The 21,851-nt window shown below is 46.8% G+C and overlaps 4 protein-coding genes across 4 annotated transcripts; 2 read left to right on the forward strand and 2 right to left on the reverse strand.

Moving 5' to 3' along the window:
• Positions 1-770: 770 nt before the first annotated feature.
• On the reverse strand, positions 771-1,929 carry GGS22DRAFT_99059 (uncharacterized protein). Its single transcript, XM_047968629.1, has 2 exons — positions 1,385-1,929; positions 771-1,274 (listed from the first exon to the last, which is right to left on the reverse strand). Exons 1-2 carry the CDS (start codon positions 1,811-1,813, stop codon positions 1,059-1,061), a joined length of 645 nt encoding a protein of 214 aa, XP_047814019.1. The 5' UTR covers positions 1,814-1,929; the 3' UTR covers positions 771-1,058.
• Positions 1,930-5,866: 3,937 nt separating this feature from the next.
• GGS22DRAFT_175752 (cytochrome P450) lies at positions 5,867-7,945 on the forward strand. The gene is made up of 2 exons (XM_047963311.1): positions 5,867-7,606; positions 7,693-7,945. Exons 1-2 carry the CDS (start codon positions 6,150-6,152, stop codon positions 7,892-7,894), a joined length of 1,659 nt encoding a protein of 552 aa, XP_047814020.1. The 5' UTR covers positions 5,867-6,149; the 3' UTR covers positions 7,895-7,945.
• GGS22DRAFT_99070 (vacuolar protein sorting-associated protein 13) lies at positions 7,908-18,568 on the reverse strand. The gene is made up of 2 exons (XM_047968630.1): positions 11,371-18,568; positions 7,908-11,322 (listed from the first exon to the last, which is right to left on the reverse strand). Exons 1-2 carry the CDS (start codon positions 17,829-17,831, stop codon positions 8,172-8,174), a joined length of 9,612 nt encoding a protein of 3,203 aa, XP_047814021.1. The 5' UTR covers positions 17,832-18,568; the 3' UTR covers positions 7,908-8,171.
• Positions 18,569-19,205: 637 nt separating this feature from the next.
• GGS22DRAFT_175756 (uncharacterized protein) lies at positions 19,206-20,642 on the forward strand. The gene is made up of 2 exons (XM_047963312.1): positions 19,206-19,582; positions 19,638-20,642. The coding sequence occupies exons 1-2, from the start codon at positions 19,217-19,219 to the stop codon at positions 20,475-20,477; spliced, it is 1,206 nt and encodes a 401-aa protein (XP_047814022.1). The 5' UTR covers positions 19,206-19,216; the 3' UTR covers positions 20,478-20,642.
• Positions 20,643-21,851: the final 1,209 nt, after the last annotated feature.

The following is a 21,851-nucleotide window of genomic DNA, read 5'->3' on the forward strand; positions in this document are numbered from 1 at the left end:
TTGCGGACCACCGAAAACATACGGTCGAAACTGGATTCTTCATGTTGGAAGCTTTTTCCCTCATAATACCTAGGTAGGTACCTATATATTTCTAGATGTAGTTGGTCAGACTGCTTACTTCGAAGTCATATTCTGTACCTAGTACCCAGTCCCCACCTAGAATGTGGCGTAAAAAGAACTAATGATACCCCTTTCAGGCGGGTTGATAGACTCAGGTGGTAGGTAGGTAAGTAGGTAGGGACCAAGTATGATAGCTGGCTGTTGACCGAAGTCAGGGGTAACCGCACCCGTTTTTTTTTCTCTTTTGATATTAACATCATAACACATGGGCAACGAAACAATACGATATAAATGGTTTGAATGTGATTGTTATTTGGGGAAATTTACGTTTCCCTGTCATATGTGATACATCGCCTTTCCAGCTTATTTATTCCATAGCCAAGCGTCCGACGTTATCGGAAAAGTTCCCCCAACATATATGATAAACAATGGACACAGAGATGGGTTGCCTAGCTGCCTACCTAGGTAGGTATCGACCTACAATGTAGTAGGTAGCGGAGCGATTATTCTCCTGTGTTCCAGACCCAGACACACCCGAGAAATCTCAGGTACACGCCCTACCCTGAAAATGCAAGAAATTAGATAAAAAAAATAGGACGATCGGAACGCCTAGCCCAATGCAAATCTCTCTCCAACCTGTGATGAAGACCCGTTCGCGAATGGAAGGGAAAAGAGGATGCGACCTATCTAATGGTGGTCTAATGAAAATGCCGTTATATCGTTGCAAGGCTGTTGAAAATCCAGTTGTCCAATGAGATGCCAATGCGGTATATCTAATGCGTTCGTTTGCAAATGAAGTTCGTGTTTGTTCGTCATATCGATGTAATATATAAATGCGGCGCGTGAAGGAAAAAAAATTAAATGATAAAAAAAAAAAAAAAGGACGATTCTACAGTCGCCAGTGCGGTTATACAAATGCTGTATTGGGTATCTCGTAAAAGAAATAAAGGGCTGCCTGTTTGGTACTCCAGCCTTTGGGAATCTCGTTCGTCGTCCGTTTAGCGTTTTCCCTGCTCGTGACCTCCCGACGTACCAGTCAGATTTGCGTGATGACGATGATGCTGATGCTGATGCTGATGATGGTAATGATGATGATGATGGTGATGGTGTTGTTGTTGTTGCTGCTGCTGCTGCTGTTGCTGCTGTTGCTGTTGGTGATGCTGATGATACTGATGCTGATGCTGTTGTTGCGAGTGTGAATAATGCTGTCGCACCTTTAAGTTTGGTTTAGTTAGCATAATGCGCCATTCTGCACTCTCCAATTACCTGGAGGGTACCGTGGATAGGTAGTTATGAGCCCAATCGATTGGCTTGTAGAACTTACCCTTTGGCGGCCTCGCTGCTCCTCTTCTGCAGGAAAGCTGACCGACTTTCTCTCCTCCTCGTACCACGCGCTCAAGCTCTTGCCGCCGAACATTAGATCGTCATCATCTATGACTATCGGTTCCAACCAACCGCGTTTCTGGAACTCGATTTCTTGCGCGTTCATATCGGGCAAATAGTAAAGCAGAGAGTCATCGACCGGAGTATGTGAGGTGGTCGTGGCGGCGGCGGTAGTTGTGGTTGTGGTTACCATCTTGAGAGGCGAGGGCTTATGCGCTTGCGAAGTTGCGAGTTTATCTGATGATTTAGTGAAAGAGGATGAGTGCGGCGAACGCGGTTGCGAATTCGGAGATCTGCGGCTATGTTGCGACGCCGCTCTACTTCGTGATTTTCTGCTGTCGTCAGATACACGCGAATTACGTCGCGACATGGGCGATGCCGGTTAAAACGCAGGATCGCGAAAGGGAGAAATGATGCTCAGTGCGCGCTTAAGGAGGCAGGTGTTCGGAAAATGCCAGAAAGTGGTAAAGGTTTCAACGTTTATCGCAAAACCGAATCGCTAAACCGCCGAACCGCCGAGTCACTGATTCACGGAATCACGGCTGCGCCAGGCTGCCTTGTGTGTTTCCAAGTCCCCCGCCGTGCCTAGAGCGGGATATCTACCTAGTAGCCTGTGACTCTGGAGTGACAGAGTGGGTAAAGATGATAAGAATAGAATGGGGGAGGAAGAGGAAGGAGAAGTAATAATAAATAGTGTGTAAAAAGCCACGAAGGGGCGCGGACTAGCTCCAAAGCTTGTCCAGGGTTATGGTAGTACATACCTAGTATGTAGGTACGTACTAGGTAATATTAACAAATTGTTGGGGGGCTGGCTGAAAAAGAATAAATGGAGAAAAACGGTACCTTCAATGCGGGGATTTCCCGAATAGGAAATCTAACACTGTCAAAACGTCAAATCCTGGAATATCTTATCGTGTAAGACGGTCTTTAAACGGAGATGGTGTTCTGCGAGTTTGGCGCAGACTGGAAATCTTGAAGGTTTGTAGATAATATAATATTATATTTATTAATGAATTGATATATATCGGTAGGTACCTAGGTCAGTAAAGTAGGTGCCTATTTTATAATTATATGTTTAAAAGTTAGGTACCTACTAGGTAGGTAGGTAGGTAGGTAGAATTGGTGATCAAACTTTTCAACTTCATCCTCGCGACGATATGTGGGATTCGCGGCTTTTTATCGAAAAAAAGAAAAGAAAGATCTTCAGTTGAAAAATCGTTAAAAAAAAATCTTTAAAGTGGAATCTTTCAACTTAATCGTTGACCGGGCTGATGGAAGATCAATCTGTCCCACGGTTTTATCTGAGCTAATCCTTACTACTACCTAATTACATACCTACCTACCTAGGTACCTAAGCTGCTAGGTAGCATATCCTGCTTTTCGTGTGGCGGAATCCATTACATAGGTAGGTATGGATTCAACTACCTGGTACCTAGGTAGGTAGGTAGGTAGGTATAGTTATGTCATGTTTCCTAATGGAATCACGGAAAAAGTATTAAAGGTCTCTCTAAACATCTCACGCAGACATGATGAAATGGCTGATCTTAATGACACCTTAGTACAAAATTAGCGCTCAAACAATTTCACTTTTTCGCCTTCGCAACTTCGAGAACTTTTCGGGATTCTCGATTCATGATTCCATTTGCCCTTGGCAAGTAAGATATAACAGATCCCGAAGTCCGTTAAGGTAACGTCTAAATATATACCTACTAGGTACCTATGTAACTACCTAGGTATATTCATAAGTACTAGGTAGGTACGGTAGATACCCCTGGAAAAGCTGGGAAGAAAAGAAGCCATCTACACGATAATATGCGGCCTCAACTCGGTCTATCATCGATTAAACTCTCCGACCGGTCAAGCAGGTTGGCTGGCCTGCCTGTCAGATCTGCTGGTATACAGCGACGTCGCGATTGGGGAAGCCAACAAACAGCCAACAAACACACCGTAAGCAACCGGTCGCGTCTGGACCGGCCGAGACGGTTCTTTCCTGGTAACGTGTAAATCAATCAACCATCGGCAAGCTGCCCAGGTGGTCATCAGCTTTTAGGGGAATATTTACCAGGTACCTAGGTAGTACCTAGACATGCGTTTTAAGCCTCGCCCAAGTCCCTACGTATCATATAGGGGCAGAGGGGTTACATTCGATAGGACCCCGAAGTCTTCTTAGCCTAGGCCTTTCCCTTCTGGTTCATTCAGTCTCTCACATCCTTACAGGTAGCGGGTTCAGGCATGGCGGCGTATAATCAGATATGTTTATTAGCCTGACCGACACTCTTACATGTCTAGCGGCTGAGTGATATCGATCAAAAACGCGTGTCGAGTGACTGGCTCGCTCTCGAACTGCCTGGCAAGTCAGGCAGCCACTGGTCTTCTCCGGGGTACCGGGGTAGGGTTAAAGTAAGCAGATATGATATACATACCTACCTACCTAGGTACATAGTCTTCCGTCGATCGATATCATTGGCTTAAAAGCTATGTGTCCTTCGCTTATCGTTGTCCTCCTGCCAAATAAGATCAGGTCGATATCGCCCCTCGTTCCGCGTCACGAACAAGCACGTTGAGGTAAAGGCACAGAGGCATATGTACCTACATATCAGCATATGTAGGTAAGTAAGTAGCAAATATCGGTTCCTAAAAGCCCCGAGAAGGGCCCAGTTCGCCCTAATTACCTACGAACTGCTATATCTTTAGGTATGGTGAGCCTGATGAAAGAATTTTACGTATCCGTTCAGATCGACAGGGTTACAATTTGAGGGGAGGGGTTCATCAGGGCTGATCGAGTTCACCATCCCACATTAGCGGCCGATCTTTGCACATGCCCGCCGTCCCGCCCGCGAAACACAGGAGATCGCGAATGTTCATTGATTCATCAATTGTGTCGCGGTGATTCTACACCTACGTAGGTAGACTTAATACATAGATACCTAGGACACAGTAGGCGGATAGGTAAACATCACCGACCTTCTCGACGGCCATATCAACGGCTAACAATTAGCAATTAATACGTAGGCAACTAGGTACCCAGGTAGAAGGTACAACGCCTACGTAGGTAGGTATTGTACAGTACCTAGGTAGGTACATATATAGGTATTAGACAGGCGACCACGTACCTAATATGTACAGCGCATAAGAGGTGATGTGTACCTACCTACATATCATCAAGCGACGTCAAGAAATATGACCGATATTTACCTGGCATCCTGGATAATCGACTCGAGTCTAGTGATGCCAGTAATATACCAAAATATGCCATAGATGTGGGAGTTGAGGGTCAACTGATCGACAGCTAACTTGCTAGCACCCGGGTTGAAGCTGTCCTAAGACCAGATCCTGTGCCACATCACCACCGCCTTAAGCCTTAATGTATATCATGTGCCGGACTATTAACGGTTGATCAGACTCTGTCACTTTACTATGTAAAATCGCATTACCTACCTAGGCATCTACCTTGTAAGTATCAACTTCCGAACTTCGAGTGTGTATAACTAAACCAGTTTGCAAGATTTATTAGATACCTAGTACCTAGGTACTCAACACATCTTCGTGTGCCCCATACTTACTTCATGGTTTATTTCGTCATAGCGGACTCGGTCCAGCTGCCAAGCCGCAACCATTCCGGCGCTGTAGTGTGGGACACTGATAAGCATCCCCCAATTCGATGCCCACCACATTCACTGAATCGGCTCGGTGGGCTCGAGGCAGACATAATTATATAACATAACGCGTTAAGCCTGTGACAACCAACGGACAACTTATATATAAGATTACCTGTAAAAAATTAATTCCTTAATTGTATTAACACTTAACCCCGCTTGTTTCTGTATCTATCGACGTGTTAACGTCTCTTGGCCGCATTAAGACATGTGGTCTTTTTACCCTCATTGACGTCATTAACCCAACTCATTGTCAAGGGTGGCTGCGGATTCTGCAAAGACGTTGAATTAGATGCTACCTAGGTAGGTATACCATACAATCGATTTCAGATACGATATGAATAAGCGTACTATATGTAAAACCTCTAATGTCATATGGTGCACATGTATGTCGGTAACCCTAACCCTTACCCTAACCACTACCATCCCTAACCTACTTAGGAGGTAGGCACATTCGAAGCACATGCTAGGTAAAAATGATGGGATGGATCATCATATTATTAATACCTAGGTAGGTACTAGATAGGTAGGTAGGTAGGTAGGTAGGTACCTACCTACTAGGTAGTAGGTACATATAATTGGTCAAACGTGAGTGCAGTATGCTATTGATTTAGGTATCTGTCATCCCATATTCGATGAGCGCTGATACGTCATCATCACACTTTAGTGGATGCAACGTTCACTTATAGTACCTACTAGATACCTAGTACCTACATATAGCTGGAGGTTCTTGTCTTTCAACATTTCCCCGGATTCGCTAAAGTAGGTAGGTACCTACCCCAGGTTCATATGTGCCCGGGTGAAGTCTCAATCGAACCTCATCTCCTAAAAGCACATCTTAGCGCTGCTATGTACCTAATCATATTGCAAGATATAATCATGCGATCCTAGAAGACGTTTCTGGTTCCTTTTTTCTCTTAGGTACCTACCTACCTATGTAAGGATTCGTATAATACAAATACAACCAGGCTCGCCAATCCACCCTCTCTCCAAGGTAACTTTGGATATTCTTCACCGGTGTGCTCGAAAGAAATTTGTGGGATATGAATCATGGCATCCGGGAAGGAGTCCTGTGAAATACAGTCGCTTCCGAAGAAGGCCAAGCAGCATTATGTTATCGCAACGGCCATTGCAGTTCTCCTATGGGCAGCCTTCGTGGTCGACATTCTCTACTTGAGGCCCGGGCCTTTGCTAGCAGCGCAAAAAGCCTTCGGCATACTGCTGGCACTAGCTATTGTCTACACACAGACCTCGTTGCGTGAAGAGCATCAGTATTATGTAGAGATGACACGATCCGGGTGCGAACCTCTCCCGTTGGTCCCAAACGATCCTCTCGGAATACGGTTCCTCCTGAATTCGGCACAGCAGATCAAGTCGAACACGTTGCTCGTGGGATGGACCCAGCTTTTCGGCACACTAGGACACACATATGGACACCGGATGTTCCCAAATCCCGGCATAATTATCGCGACAGATGAACCCGAGAACGTTCGTACGGTACTCTCCGTCCGGTTTGACGACTGGGGCCTCCCGCAGATGCGAATCCGTGCTTTCCTCCCCATCCTTGGCCAATATTCCATTTTCACCACGAACGGTGACGCCTGGAGGCACGCGAGGGCAACCTTACGGCCGGCCTTCGTGCGTGACCAGGTTGCCGACTTGCGGTGTCTGGATCGGCATATCGCTAAGCTGATCATCCATATCCCGCGCGACGGCCGACCTTTCGACTTGCAGGCGATGTTTTCCATGCTAACGACCGACACGATTTCGGACTTCATGTTTGGCAACTCGACAGACTTGTTAGGCAGGGCGCCTGAAGATGGCCTCCGATTTGGCCGTTGTTTCGATGTGTCTATGCAAAAGATCGCCAACCGGGCAAGGCTAGGTTGGTTAATGCTTCTCCGCTCGGACCGTGAATTGGATGAATGCACCTCGTTTATGAATGCATATGTGGAGAATTATATCGCCGAGGTGAGAAGGGAGCGGGACGAGGAAAAGGGGATGGGCGAGGATAGACAAGGTGGGAAGCGATACGTGTTTCTCAACGAGCTGCTCCAGACGGGAGAATCAGACGAAGTGATTCGTGATCATCTGGTGAGCATATTTACGGCCGGTCGAGATACTACTACGAGTGTGCTGTCTTATCTATTCTTCGAGCTTTCGCGGCGACCGGACGTAGTAGCGATTATCCGACGCGAGGTAGATGACCTACATCTGAGCGGTATGGATCAACTCCCGGCATGGGAAAGCCTACGCAACATGAAGTACTTGAACTGGGCTGTCCGAGAGGCTCTCAGGTTAAACCCTCCCGTGGCCACCAATTCACGCGAGGCTGTCCGTGATACGATTGTTCCGAGAGGAGGAGGATCCGATGGCAAGTCTCCGGTCTTCGTCAAGAAGGGAACCATAATTCGCTATTTCCCTTGGGCATTGCATAGACGGCGGGATATATATGGCGATGATGCTGATGAATTCCGCCCGGAGCGCTGGGAGACACTGAGAACTACGTACGTATCCGCATGCCGACACAAGACACATACCTAGGTACCTAGCAGGTACCTAATAATGATGACTCTAATACTTTCTTTCGCAGTTACGAGTATATCCCGTTCAACGCTGGTCCGCGCATCTGTGTCGGACAGCAATTTGCCCTGACGCAGGTGGCTTTTGTCACCTTCCGGATACTGCAGGCTTTCAGCGCGATCAACCGAAGAGATGATAGGCCGCCTATCCAAAAATTCGGGATCAACACATCTTTGCTTCACGGGTGCTGGGTTAGTATGACACCTGCGTGAGTTTTCTAGGCATCTGATAGGGACTTTACAAGTTGACAAGACCACTCGAGTCTACTAGTTTGCCCAAGTAGCATTCTCATTATTTTCATAATAAAGTCATGATAAGTCATAGTTACCTATTCATAAGAGACGCATGAAAACGCCATACGTTAGAATCGCATCCTTAGCGTAAGTACTCAAAACAGCCCTTGATTCCTTCATTACCTCGACATTTTTGACGGACCCAATAAATCCGGTCCTTGATCATTCTCGGCCTTGCTTCTCGAAAGGGCGACACTCACTCCAGTCCTCTGAATCTCCGGTTGAACTCCTCAACGGCGATAGCTACCATTCGGTATAAGAAGGCGCGTTGACTCTCTTCGCCTACAGGGACGAAAGGCCCGTTGCTGCCGCCGCGTAAAACGATGCTAAGGCCCGTGCGTTCTTTCGCGATCGTCTGCACGTCTTTGAGCGGAATATCCCATTCGGTGGTTAGTCTCCTGCTCCTAATAAGGAGGATCCGGCTGAATGTGACCATAACCACCATATCTTCCCTTGGTAGCTCCAGATGTGCTATGTAGTTTTCGTTGAAATACTTCCCATTGTCCACTTGCTTAAGCCATGACTGCCCCAGAGCTTCGCGTTGGTTGTAAGGGCGTACGATGCCATCCGCTGGCACAAATCGCGTTAAGCGGACGCGATCCAATTCGGATCCGTCGAAGACGGTCGTGGTGTTACGTATTCCCTCTGACACATTGGATGCGAGATCGAACACGCCGACAGCTGGCTTAGTCGCCAAACCAATGAATCCTTTCCCAACGCCCTTAAAAAATCCGACGGCGCCCTCCTGTTCTGCGCCCTCGAGCGGCTTCCGAGCGACGCCGCCAAGACCGGATGCAACCGACGTGAAAAATGAATTTGCGCCAGCCGTAACGCCGAATAGGGCGTGCTTGGGTCGGTTCCGAGCTCGCGTTATGCGACGGCGATCTTGAAATTGCTTGTCTAAAGTTGCAGCTGCCAAGCCCTTGCCGAAGCTGCCTGTAACCTTAGAAAAGGAGTCGGAGAATCCGTACACAGACTTTTTAACGAAGCTAGCAGCCCCCTTCGCGATGCCCAGACCAAGGTCTTCAGGTTTGTCAGACATAATAAGACCCTGGTATGGCTCATAGAAGACATCGGTTATACCGCTGCTGATGCTGTTGAATAAGCCAACCGGATTGCCGAGGAAGTCGGCGCTGCCGATGATCTTATGGACCTGGTAAAGAACCTCTTGGCTATAATGATTCGAGATGTTCTGTGTCAGAACCGGAATGGAAACTCGAGCATTCTCCAATAAGAGAGCATTCAAGCGAATCGGGGCATCGTTAACATTTCCGATGGCCATGGTCATGACGTTGACGAAAAACATGATAGGATTGCGGGAAGACGTCTTATCTTCGACGTTGACGCGCTCGGTGCGCATGAATGATAGATCTAATTGCATCGGCTGTATATTGAGAAGTTCGAAGTAAATATCCTGGCCCGATTGCTCTTGTTTTGGTTCCGGAATGTCAAGGCCTTCGTCACAAAGTTTGCCTTCATTAATCTCCGACCACGACGCGCCAGGGATCTTCGAGAAATCCAACACAGCATATATGAAGTCCTCGTCAAGATCGACAGTCATCTGTTGAAGTAAAAGAGTAGCGTATTTGACATATAGCACGCCGTACGAATCATCCTTGACTCTCGTGACCATAATATGTAACGAAGGGTGTAGCTCTGTCTCCTGCGCTTGCTTGGGGACTACACTGGGATAAAGTATCATGGGGAAGAGCCCGCCGTAAAGTTGGTTATCGACCTGTATCCATTTTATCGACGTGCTGAGCGTTTGATATAGAGCCGATTCACTATACCGGATGTTGATGTCTCTGAATGTGACGTATGCAAGTTCCTTCAGCTGTTGGTTGATAAGCGAGATGCCAATACCAGAAAGTCGTAATTGTGCCTGGAATGTTGTATCGGTATCTTGACTCTTTACTTCGAAACCACCGGTGCTACTAGTATTTGAGCCCGTCTGTGTTCTTTGGCGGTATAGGCTCTTGCTTGGTTTGAAGTTGGACAAGATGAGTGTCTGAGTTGGGCCATCGGCAGCAACATTGATGTCGATGATCTTCTGTATGCCAGAACTACTGACAAATTTCATCGGCACTTGATTTCCAATCTCTGCAAGTTTTACATGGCGCTCCTTTTTGAAGGCATTGATCACCACTTCTCTGAACTTGGCGGCTGGGAAGTCCCAGGCATATGGCATGATGCTGCGTGGGGGGAGGCGATATCTAATCGGCCTCCACCCAGATCGATCTTCCACGCCGTCCTCATCTATATTCGGATTTGCCTGGTAAAAGGTGAACTCCGTGTCACTTTCGTTTCGCATAGAGAACGGCCAATTCTTTGTCTCCATGCTGAGATGGAGAAATATCGTTGAATCCTCCATAAGGACTTCGACTCTAATTAGCCGCTGTCGCTGACCTGCTTTCGCAATCTTGATGTGTATGGTGCCTAGATCCGATATGTTGATGGGTGATGTCCACTGGTCATCGATTCCTGGAAACCTCAGAGCTATTTGTTTTGTTGCTGACCGTTGGAGCCAATAGAGAGGCTGTAAGGCTCCTGATTTCAAAGACATGGTTTTGGACGAGGTAGGCTCCCTGATGACGAGCTCCTCGCCAATCTTATTATTCACCACAAAACGAGGCGCTAGAGTAACGACTTTGGTCAACTTGTACTTGCCTTCACCGGGCTCAACTGTTATACCGACGTGAATCTCGGAATCTTTCCCTGCAGACGGCAAAACAACTTCGGCCGTGCTTCCGATAGCATCGAAACTTTGTGCTTTGCTCCATTCCGATTCGCCTATTCTAAGAAGAGCTCGGTTGCGCTGGTCATCGTTCGCGAACGAAAACATGAAAGGTAAGGCTTTCGGTCGCTCTTGGTCTGAGGTATCGGCCATAGCTGATTGACCCGCAGCTCTCTTTGGTTGCTGCAAGAACTGCTTGCCACGGATGTTAACCTCCAACCCAGTTTTGTTCAATACTACGTATGGGCTGTAAACCGTGACCTTGAAAGCGCCCCCACCGTCTGGGATCCTGAAGTAATGAAGCCTTAGGTTCAGAGGAAGATCTTCGGCATCCTTGCATATTAATTTATGCTCCTTTCTGAAGTCTTCTTGCGCACCGGGATTGATAATCGCAAACTCGCTTGATTTGAACACGGTGTCTTGCATATCGATGCTCAACAAAAGAAGATGCGACAATTCCACGACGTGAACGGGGCTGACACCGCCCTTTCGCAAGAAGTTTGTCCAGTCCCGCTTAGTATTTTTATCATAAATTCGGTATTTGAAATCATATGGAAGGAGATTCTCAAGGACGATAGGAGGGGAGAGCTTTAGTCTCATATATGGGTATTTCCTGTAGATGTTAGATATATATGATAATCAGAATCTAACGAGGGCTTACCCAGTCAAGAAGTGGCCCCTATCAAAACTCGTATTGAGTTGGAAGTAAAACAGGTCGTTGTTCTCGCCCTTGCATACGAGTGTGCGTGTGGGTCGCTTGAGTAAATCCCGCCACCACAGATGCTCGGACGACCATGCGTAGCCAAAGCCGGAGTCTGGTCTGACGAGCAATGATTTAACATAGGCGGCAGCTACTGGAGCTGGCCGACTTTCGCCTGGAGCAATCTTCTCGATCTTGAGAAGGTGGCCATCTTGGGCATCGTACACACCAAGTTCTACAGGTATCTGTGTCTCGTTTTCGACTACGAGAGGCGATCGAAGTGTTACATACTTTATGTTATCCGAGCCCAGCTTCACTTCGACCAGTAATCTATGGAGGGTGTTATCCGTCTTCGGTCGTAGGCTGTACAAGAACTCGCCCTCGCGGTTCAGGCGGATGTTTTTGATTGTGTCAAAGCCGCTCCCTTCAATTTGAACGGCAACGCTACTCATAGCGTTGCTCTCCGACATGATATTTTCTCTCATCTTCTCCCAGTGTTCAAAGCTCCACGGACCCTCTTCGCCATCTTGTAGCTTGAGTGAGATGTTTTCATCGTTGCTCTGGCTTCTAGCCTGAACTAGAACGTCGAAGCCAGTATAGTTTCGGATCTTATAAGGAGCCTCTACTCCGCGAGGTTTACCCAGAACATCTTCGTCCTTGGTTAGGAAATCGAACGATTTAGATGCTAAGGCAATTGTTGCGGTCGTTACTGTAACATCGAATGTCTTCTTCGACGACACATCCACCGAAAAGAGACCACTTTCCTGCGTCTTCGCGACGCCGAGGCCGACTTGCCAAGGCTCCAGCAGTGGCTCCCAGGCAGATTTCGCAAAATTGTAGACATTGATATACATATCAATCCCAGTCTCGGCCTTGAGAGTGCTAGACCAATCTGCTGCTGAGGCTGTGAAGTTCTTGATGCTTAAATCTAAAATGGGCAATTCATGGATGTCGCCGATTAGCACAATACGGACTCCCTCAACCGTAGCCGTGAGCTCTTCATGACGTTTAGGAGCTTTGCTAATGTCGCGAGGTTGGTGGGATTGCTCCTTTCCAGACCTTTGAGTAGCTATTGTGCCAGGAGTCTTGGCAGTTTTACTTCTGTTAGCGGCGATTGTAGACTGTCCTCGACCACTCGCCGTGCGTTCCTTAAGGCCTGATTGACGAAGTTGTTTGGCTTTCTTATCGGAGGTGCTAGCTTTGGGTTGGCTACTATTGTTCTCAGAGAGCTCAGATGCCTTGCCAATGATCTGAAGAACAAGAAGGATATCTCGAAGAGAAAGCCGAAGGATTAACGGGTCTATATCGACATGGATACTCGTTAGGGTCTGCTGCGAGCTGTCCATTGACATCTGAACCGAGAAGTTGTCAAGAATACGAAGCCGAGTCTCGTCAAATTTGTCCATGCGACAAAGGAACATGCCCACTTGTGAGACTTGGAAAGTTAAGGAGTGCTGTTGCGATAGCAACACTTGCTTCGTCCCTAAAACAATTGCCTCTGAACTGGAACTGAGGGGATTGGCGATCAGTATGACCTGCGAATCGACAATATTAACGCGGAAGGCAATGTTCATCTTAGGTTCCTCGCTATCCTTAGTTGCATTCTCCGACGACCGAGACCCTCGTATGCTCCTTTGAGGGGACTTGCCGGTCCATTGTACATGCATTGACTCGGCATCAGATATTTCAGGACTTTCCAAGGGACTTTCCAAAACTGCTGCCGGGGGTTCATCAGTTTGTAACCCGGTTACCAGGAATTTCTGAATTGCGAAGAGGTAATCTAATGCGAAGATGATTCTTGGGCTGTCGATAGCGACAACGGCAATCAAATTCTTCTCCTTGCCTCCAGTCATAGATACGCTCGCCATAAACTGTTGGACGTTTTTATTCGAAGACGTCATGATTCTTCTATATTTGCTACCCTCGCGAGCACGACTGTCATGTATGGTAAATGACTGTATCACAAACTCGGCCTCCACTGAGCCATCAGCAAGCATTCGAGTCTTAAGCTTGCTATCGTCGAGGGAGAATCGTGACAAGCTAGCGGCGTCCATATCGCCAATGGGCTCTTTCTGGTGGGCGTTAATTAGCTCGAGACCAATTTTATGTATATTGAACACAAGGTCAAGCTTGGTCCAGGTGTGCCCCTTCGAACCTAGCTCTGGCGAAAGATCGATCAACTGGCCATCAACCCCGCCGGTGGTAGACGACATTGTTTTAGCCCTTCGCAGTGTACCCTCATCTACATCCCTTTCAGCCTCTTCTCCCCTGGCATTGGCATCTGTTGCGAATGCAGCTGGGATGGATCGAGAGATTTCCAAGAGAAAGTTGAGCTGATATTGGGTAATCCTAAGATTTACATCGGTCATGCTGCCTTCAACCTCCATGTCTGGACGCTTCCATCCCTCTTTATGCTCGGCATAGGTGATTTTAAAGCCAAGATCCACGTGGTCAATCATTTCAAGTTCTTCGGACTTTTCATTAGGATAATGGAATAGAGACGTAAGTCTAATATTTCTAATACCTGCAGAAAGCTTCATGGCAATCTCGGAATCCGCCGAATCGTCCAAGGGCGCGAATTTGTTCTGTGCGTAAATCTCTCCAAGGTAGGCGGTGACTAGGTCTCGCCTTGGACGGTCTGGGGAGAGAGCACGAGGAAATACAATGATAGGAGTATTGACGATGACATCAAACTTGAATCTGCTAGTGCTTTGTTGTAGTTGTTGGGCTTGGTTTGCGGCTGCTTGACGAGCAGCATTGTAAATAGCCTGCATCTTACCAAATTTGACCAAGAATTCGATAATCTTCCTAAATGGCTCCTCAAGAAAGCTGACCTTGATAGACCCAGCACGTAGATAGACCGAGGAATCATACCCTGGATACGCTTTCCTGTTACTCGGATCGTACGTCTCATAACGGAAATCGGCGAGTTCGTCTCCTTGGATGGTAACGAGCTGACGGAAGCTTGAGTCCTCTGATGCGCCGATGTTAACGTCGTCGACTAATGTCAGATCACCGAGTCTGGCTGCTACCCTCATCGTCTTGCCGAGTAAGAAAACACCGATGTCAGCGTGATTGAATGAAAGTGTCGCCAATCGAATGCCGTCATTGTTAAGGATCATGCGAATACTTTTCAGGTCAACCTTGACGCGGATAGAACCGCCCTCGCTCTGCTGTGAGCCAATAGCTGGCTCCACAATTTCAACCACATTCTCACCTATCTCGGTGTTTTTGGCCATCCTCTGTTGAGAATTCAAGCTTTCATTATTGGTGAAGGTAGCAAGTATGAAATCCAACAGTGTGAGCAAAGTCTTCCTCGTCACGACGAGGTTGATCGTGGACACAGCAACATTGACATTTGTTTCTATCCCTTCATAGACTGGCATGAACTCGGGAGATTCCCTTTTCACTTTGGTAAACTTGACGAGAACTAGGTCCCTCTTTTGTTGGTGGTCTTCAACGTCACCCGATGATACGATAGATTTGAATTCGGCAGGAGGATTGTCAACAAAGTCATCGACCGTCACAGACCCTAGCGATACCTCAGCAGCCATATCAAACGGCCGAATGTAGAAATTAAGGTCAAAATTCTCCGCGATTAGTTCTACTAGTAATGATTCGGGATGCTCTCCATCAGGGTCGCTCCGGTAGAGGGAACCTTGCAACTTGTCAACAGCAAATTTGAATTCGAAGTTCCTCTGTTGTGTCTTAAGTTGCTGGGTCGAACTTCCGTCAGCGGCATCTTCAAATTCATCAGAGTCATCATCCGACTCGCTATCCAGAATGACAGCACTGTGTTGAGTAAGAAATAAGTTGGCCGAGCTCTTACGGTTGTGCGATTTAGGCGAGCGACTTGAGGCGGAACTGAGCAAGCGTGGTCTTTTAGGCTGTCCAGAGGTTTTGGTTTGCTGTGTCTCTCCATCAAATTTTGGTATCGCGACGTCGATTAATCTCATAAGGCTCTTATATTTAGTGTCTGATACTGTAGCTTGAAGGACTGGCATATGGCCTGATACTTTGACCTTGGTAAGATTTGGCGCCTTGGGTAATATCGACAGAGCTACCACGAAGTCGACATTAATCTTCTCCACGATATGTAGCATGTGTGAATCGTCCTTCTCAACCAGCTGAGATTTCGTTTCCTCGATTGAGGGTCCGATTAGGACTTGCGTCGATGTTAGCTTAACAAGGAAGCGATCGTACATAAGAGATTCAAGTCGCTTGAAGTCATCTTCGGAAAACTTTTGGTTATGTTTATCCTGGACCTGTTTCAGAGTCCCTTTATCAACTAATTCGCTATTGACACTGATATGACCAGCATCCAAGATCAGACAGGTTGATGTATTTGTCTTAATAGACTGTGGAATTATGAGAAGAGGTGCTTGGAGGTCTAGCTTGGCATTGATAGTCTTATGCTCTTCGAGAGCGAACTCGAGACCAGCGCGCGTCTGTTGTCTTAACCCCTCAACAGTCGCCCCGGCAGTCTCCATCAATGCTGATATGGATTCCATGTGTCTCTCCGGCGGCTTGAAGAAGTCGACGATGCCCACGACGAAATTAGGGTTCCACACGATTTCCAATGGTTTGAGCTTTGCCGTAACCGCGAAATCGCCTTGACCATCAAGAGGATTTTGTTCAACTTGAAGGTCGAAGAAGGTCTCTTGATCAGCTTCCTCGAGCTCGGCAATCGAAAGCCGTCTCTTGTTGATATCATCTGGCGCATCCTTCACCCGAACTATCTCCTTAAACAAGCTTTCGGGAGTGGTACCATCGTTGACTCGAAAACCACCAAGACTAATGTCCGCAAGCACAGAATCAGGTCTTTTGATTGCTTTAGCCTTAAAAACGTCGAAATGCAAGCTTAGTAGATCGGTCTTGTTGCCGTGAGGGCTTTGCCTCAGAGTGAAGCTTCCCGTGCTGAGTGAAGCATCGATTTGCATCTTTACAGTATCACGCGGTGTATCAACAGCTTCGGCCAGGGCTGTCTTCTCGTCCCAATCGATCGCCTCGTAGAGCTCTTTACGCTGCTCCTCGGTCATCTGAGTGTTCTCTTCCGTTGAGTCCGTAGGTTCCGCTGGTTTTGAACCCCACGCCCAAGCCAGCCAGCCTTGCTGTTGCGGCTCAGTCTTCGAGGGTGCTCTCTTGAGTGCTTCAGCGTTCTCCTTCCTTAATTGGTTACGAGCTAGAGATCTCCAGAAGCGCAAGTCCTCATATCCAAGCTTCCACTCTAGTTTATCAAAATCATCAACGTCTTGGGGCGAGAACTGTTGGTTTGCCTTCTTTTGCTTGAAAAGTTCTATGTATCGGTGACGATCATCGCGACGCTCGCGGAAATACTCCCAAGTCCACCGACGGTTCCTCTCATGGATCTTCCTGAGCACAGCGTTGCCCGCGAACTTCAGCCAGGCTCGAGGGTCTTCTTTTGGCGTCACCCCCTTAGGTTGAAGCTTTTTGTATTCTTGATGACGAATGAAGTAATGAAAAAGGTCGACCATCATCAAACCATCTCTATATTGGTCATCATCGAGGACCACACCTATCTCATCAAATAGCAAGCTCGCTTTGAACTTAGGCACGTGTGTATCGCCAGTCTTGTCGAGCTCAATCTTTGCCTGACCACTCACTGGTTTCAAGATGAACTGATGATCTGCCGAAGGGGTATTGTTCCCTTTCCCGATCATCTGTTTGAAGTCTTTTATCATATCAGCATGGGGAATTGACTCATCCTCACTACTTAATTCACGGCCCGGACCGAGAAGCGTAGTGTCTGTATTCCAGTAGACCGCCAACGCACCGAGCGTCGCTAGCTTGTGGGTAGTAGTTGTCGAATTCTGGATGAAAGTAGGTGTCCATTCGCCGTCCGTGCTAACCGCGCTGAATTCGGCGAGAGTGAGACCTAGGGCAAAGGGATGACCGGGTGCAGATATAGAATCTTCATATCTCACATGGATGTTTTTGACTGTAACTTGCAAATTGTCGACAATCTTGGTAACAAGACTCTCTGTAAAGCTCTGGCTCCTCTTCTGTTCCTCTTGGCTGAGGCCTTCTTGGGAACGTTCCTTCAAGAGCTCAGCCGAATCCAATTTTTCCATCTTTAATCGCTGGCGCCTGCGCTCCTCCTCTTCCTCGTCGTAAGCGGCCTCTTCCTTCGGAGACGCAAGAAGAAAAACATCCTCGATGAGGACTTTGACTGGGGCGCCACGTAGGTTGGACCAGGGAATAACGAGGGTTAGCTCTCCCAGATGTCCTTCCATGACGTTAATGGGGAGTTTCAGCTGATCGAGCGCCTCCTTTCGGAGCTCAAGATTACGTAGCTTCACATCGCCCGACCATATACCAACCTTCAACTGTGTAGGGTCAAAGTTCTTGACATACATGCCCAGGAAACGGTTGAGCAAGCCAGCAACCAAACCTTCCAGCATCCTGACTGTATTGTGCCGTAACCCGGGCCGGGACGGATTGGTAAATTAGTGGAGGGAATTAGGTCGCTTCATCTGCGAGGGCTCGATTAAGTTAAGGAGTTGAAAATTGGTATGTAGCGCATTGGTCTATGATCGTTTCGCAAGGTCTTAGTTATCGGGTATGTCGCGCGTTATGGGTACCTATTCGGTTCTTCAACAGCTCTACGAAGCTATATATTGTGGTTGTAATTGTAACCGTCAATTCGTTATGGCGGGGTAAGGCAAACAGGGTGAACAGGGTGAACATGCGTCGAGAGAAAGAATTCGAGGACGGCCAAAAATAGTAGAGGGCCAAGTTGAGCAAGTGAATAATTCAATGAATACTAGATAGATAGTAGCTGAGCAGGTAGTTATGTAAGGGATAGAGGATGTGGATAATGCAGATGGAAAATGGATGGCTCCTACCAGCTAGGCGGCTAGGTAATAGAGAGCTAACGTAGGTATGTAGGAGGAGGGTAAGTAAGATCGAGGCTGTGTTGTTGCAAGAAAGCTCGTTGGAGAATATGGAGAACAGAATTACATACAAGGTATCGGGTACCTATGACGGAATTGATATCATGTGTGTAGGTCAATTAGATTAACATGTACCTATGTAGTGTTTACCTATATACCATCGAAGTAGGCAACTACAAGCTCTAGTCAAAACGTACGAAATCGTATGAAGTTAAGGATGATTGAACCTTCCATTGTAAATAAACATGGATTGGGCTCAGCTGCTATGGCATCTACAATCAGAAAATTTAGGTCTTTTGGGAGTTGGCAGGTTGGGTTGGGCTGATGACGCTCTGAGTGTTCAGCCACACTGCCACATATGGAGGGGCAAGTACCTAAGTACTAGGTACCTCGGAGCATGGAAATGGAATTAATGTTTGTACCTATGTATGCTCTCTCTCATCTATTACGTCACTCTATACAATTCAATATTGATCGATCACTATGACATATGACATCAAGAACAGTCAGGAACGCCTCTGTTTGAAGGTCTCACAGTAGACTAGCAGACTAGGTAGGAAGGGTGTGACGATGTAATTACATCAGTTCTTACGAAATATAATTTGTTTACTTGAATCAACTATCCGGCACACCGCGACGGCACGCAATCAACATCAAATATTTACTTGTAGCAATTATCGTGGCTCATGGTTGAACTGACTGATACGAATGAGAATCTTGATACTAGGTATTGAAAAAGAAATTCCATTGTCGTCTTTGCACCTAGGGTCGAATTATTCTAGCTTTTTTCAGACAATCAATCTACTTTGCTTTCAATTATCAATTCCGCATCTCCGCCAAAATTCTCCCTAGACTTATTAGATACACGAAAATTGAAACCTAGGCCTCTCAGAATGCTGCGACACACACGATCTGTCTTGGCTAAATTTGTCCCAACAATTTCCCCCCAAAGAGCTTCAATCTCACCACTACTGTCCTTACAACATCGAGCAGCAACTAGAACTGGTACACCCAACCTGCCACCCCCAAGAACGCTCTTTTCCCACTCCAGTTTACCGGTACAGAAGGCGAAGTACTCTACCAAGACGCCCAGCGGCCTTCAGTACGGAAGAGATCCGGAGGAAGAGAAGAGGTTTGGCCAGCAGAAACTTCAGTCAGACCCAGGGGCGGTGACCACCGAGTCGAGCGTTCGTCATGTATATGAACCTAGTAGCCAAGGAAAACAGAAACCCATCAAGCATGGTGTCAAGGACGATATAGTACAATTGTCTCTTCTTCTACTACCGGATATGCTTACTAACGGGCTAATCATAGGAAACCATCAAAGAGACGTTTACACTCTCAGATGTTCCAAAAGAACCCTACATACTAGGTATCGCTGGTACATTGCCTTATCTCGCGACATCGATATCCACCGTCTACCTCTCGTGGGATTTGAATACCGAGTGGCCATCCACATCCAACTTTGTCAATAACTTTCTGATAAGCCATGATACTGCCCAACACTTGCTAGGCGTTATCGAGCCTATACAACTCGGCTATGGTGCAATCATAATCAGCTTCCTTGGGGCTGTTCACTGGGGTATGGAGTACACTGAGAAAGTACCCGACCCAGATCGTACGCGGTTCCGTTACGGGCTCGGCGTTCTAGCATCTGTCGTAGCTTGGCCCACTCTATTGATGCCAATGGATTTCGCGTTGACATCCCAATTTGCCGCTTTTGTCATGTTGTATTTCGCTGACGCTCGAGCCACTGTCCGGGCTTGGGCACCATCGTGGTACGGGACATACCGGTTCGTCTTGACGGCTATCGTAGGTGCTGCTATCTTCATAAGCCTTATTGGCCGGATGAAAGTCGGTGACGCCAAATCGAGGCTCACTAGCCTAAGCGACAAACTGCACGAACGCGGGCGCGAAGAGGACTACACGAAGAAATGGGAAGAGCTTGAGGAGAAGGAGAAGGAGAAGGTACAGAAAGAGAAGAAGCAAAAGGATAAAGAAGCTAAGGAACGTGCCAAAAGTGAGAATCGCGAGAAGGGCAAAGAGAAGAGTACAGAGAAAAGTAAAGGTAGTAAGGCTCAGAATGATAAGGATAAAGATGGAAGTTCTCAGGAGGGGAAACGGGAAGATAGAGAGGAAGAAACTGAAAAATAATTGCGATGGACAAATATCGAAATGATTTGCAGAGGGAAGTTCTATCGACATCAGGAAAACCTGGTATGGAAACCAAGGGCCAACAATCATGATTTGCAGTATGGTGCGCGATATGCCCAAAACCGCCAAACAGTCAAAAAAAAAGAGAGAAAGAAATCAAAGAACTTGAGGTAGTCGTTCATAGGTACTATTATTGCACTGCTTAACCCCTTGTAAGAATAGCGCTGTTTAGCACTCTCTTTTCAACGGTTTAACAACAGCTTGTCAACGGGTAATTCTAGACAGGTAAATGTAATCGCATCCTATTTTCTTGAGTTGAATTGATTTACCGGTCTGGGAGTTTGTGGTCAAATCGGTGGCTGTCAAATTCATCAAGGATAAAATGGCGTTTAGGTAACTATTTACTGCATACTAGGTACTTTGGCCTTTAGGTACTAAATAGTTACTAAAATTAAACAATTTATATCATATACCTACTACATGTAGGTACTAAAGATGCTATGGCTAACATTGATTTAACAAATCTTCATCGTTTTTCTTTATCATGTTCCATTAAAGCTGAGACTCTACTATTATTGTTTTTACTTCATGATACTTACTTAGAATTAGAAATGCTAGCGGCGACCCCGCTATTAAGACCTGAGGCGGTATCAACGGTAGTATTAGGAACTATACTAGAATCACTACCTAGGTAGGAATTGTCTGCAGTTGCAGACCATTAAGACACGTAACTTTAGTCAGGGGGCCTCATACAAGAGCAGAAGGTTGACATCGAGGAGTAGCCGGATTGACTGGGTTAACTCATCAGAAGAAGCGTCGTCGATAACAGCTTAGAAGGTAGATTCCGAGCATCCGGACTGCGCACATAAGGGGATCTTGGCCTTAGCTACATCTAAGCAATCGGCAGCTTCTACGACCATTTTAGTCGCAGAGAGCGTCACAGTCATGAGTAGTAAAATCGACATTTTCGTAGGATAGTACACCTGGATTAGCTAGTGAGCTATCAGTGGTGCTCGTTTTAAAGCTAAGTCCTTCAATGATATGGACACCGTAACAACGACGCTAGCGGGCAACGGCAAACCTACTAGGTAAGCAAAGGTCCGTCGGCTGCAATTTTCGATTTTCACATGGCAAACCAATATTTCCACTATGCTGGCTCAACTATGGATACGGCTTGGAGGCGTTCCTACGAGTTGGTATCGTCTTTCCCTATTTGCCCCGTCTTCCCCATCTTCCCCGGATTTTTTTTGGATTTTTTTTATTTATTTATTTATTTTTTTGCATACAATTCTTGGCTCTACTTCGACGTGTACGGGAACGAACAAATACGAAGAAGGGAAATAGAATCTCAATTTAACAGGTCGCCACGCCTGG

This window comes from Annulohypoxylon maeteangense (assembly GCF_022496945.1).
Source record: "Annulohypoxylon maeteangense strain CBS 123835 unplaced genomic scaffold GGS22scaffold_30, whole genome shotgun sequence".
Classification (NCBI taxonomy): domain Eukaryota; kingdom Fungi; phylum Ascomycota; class Sordariomycetes; order Xylariales; family Hypoxylaceae; genus Annulohypoxylon; species Annulohypoxylon maeteangense.

Excerpts from the sequence above, each read along its gene's own strand:
- GGS22DRAFT_99059 (XM_047968629.1), bottom strand. The coding sequence starts at position 1,813 with ATGTCGCGACGTAATTCGCGTGTATCTGACGACAGCAGAAAATCACGA. Across the intron at positions 1,275-1,384 it reads AGCAGCGAGGCCGCCAAAGG|GTGCGACAGCATTATTCACA; the intron begins GTAAGTTCTACA and ends CCAAACTTAAAG.
- GGS22DRAFT_175752 (XM_047963311.1), top strand. The coding sequence starts at position 6,150 with ATGGCATCCGGGAAGGAGTCCTGTGAAATACAGTCGCTTCCGAAGAAG. Across the intron at positions 7,607-7,692 it reads TGGGAGACACTGAGAACTAC|TTACGAGTATATCCCGTTCA; the intron begins GTACGTATCCGC and ends TTTCTTTCGCAG.
- GGS22DRAFT_99070 (XM_047968630.1), bottom strand. The coding sequence starts at position 17,831 with ATGCTGGAAGGTTTGGTTGCTGGCTTGCTCAACCGTTTCCTGGGCATG. Across the intron at positions 11,323-11,370 it reads AGGGGCCACTTCTTGACTGG|GAAATACCCATATATGAGAC; the intron begins GTAAGCCCTCGT and ends TAACATCTACAG.
- GGS22DRAFT_175756 (XM_047963312.1), top strand. The coding sequence starts at position 19,217 with ATGCTGCGACACACACGATCTGTCTTGGCTAAATTTGTCCCAACAATT. Across the intron at positions 19,583-19,637 it reads ATGGTGTCAAGGACGATATA|GAAACCATCAAAGAGACGTT; the intron begins GTACAATTGTCT and ends GGCTAATCATAG.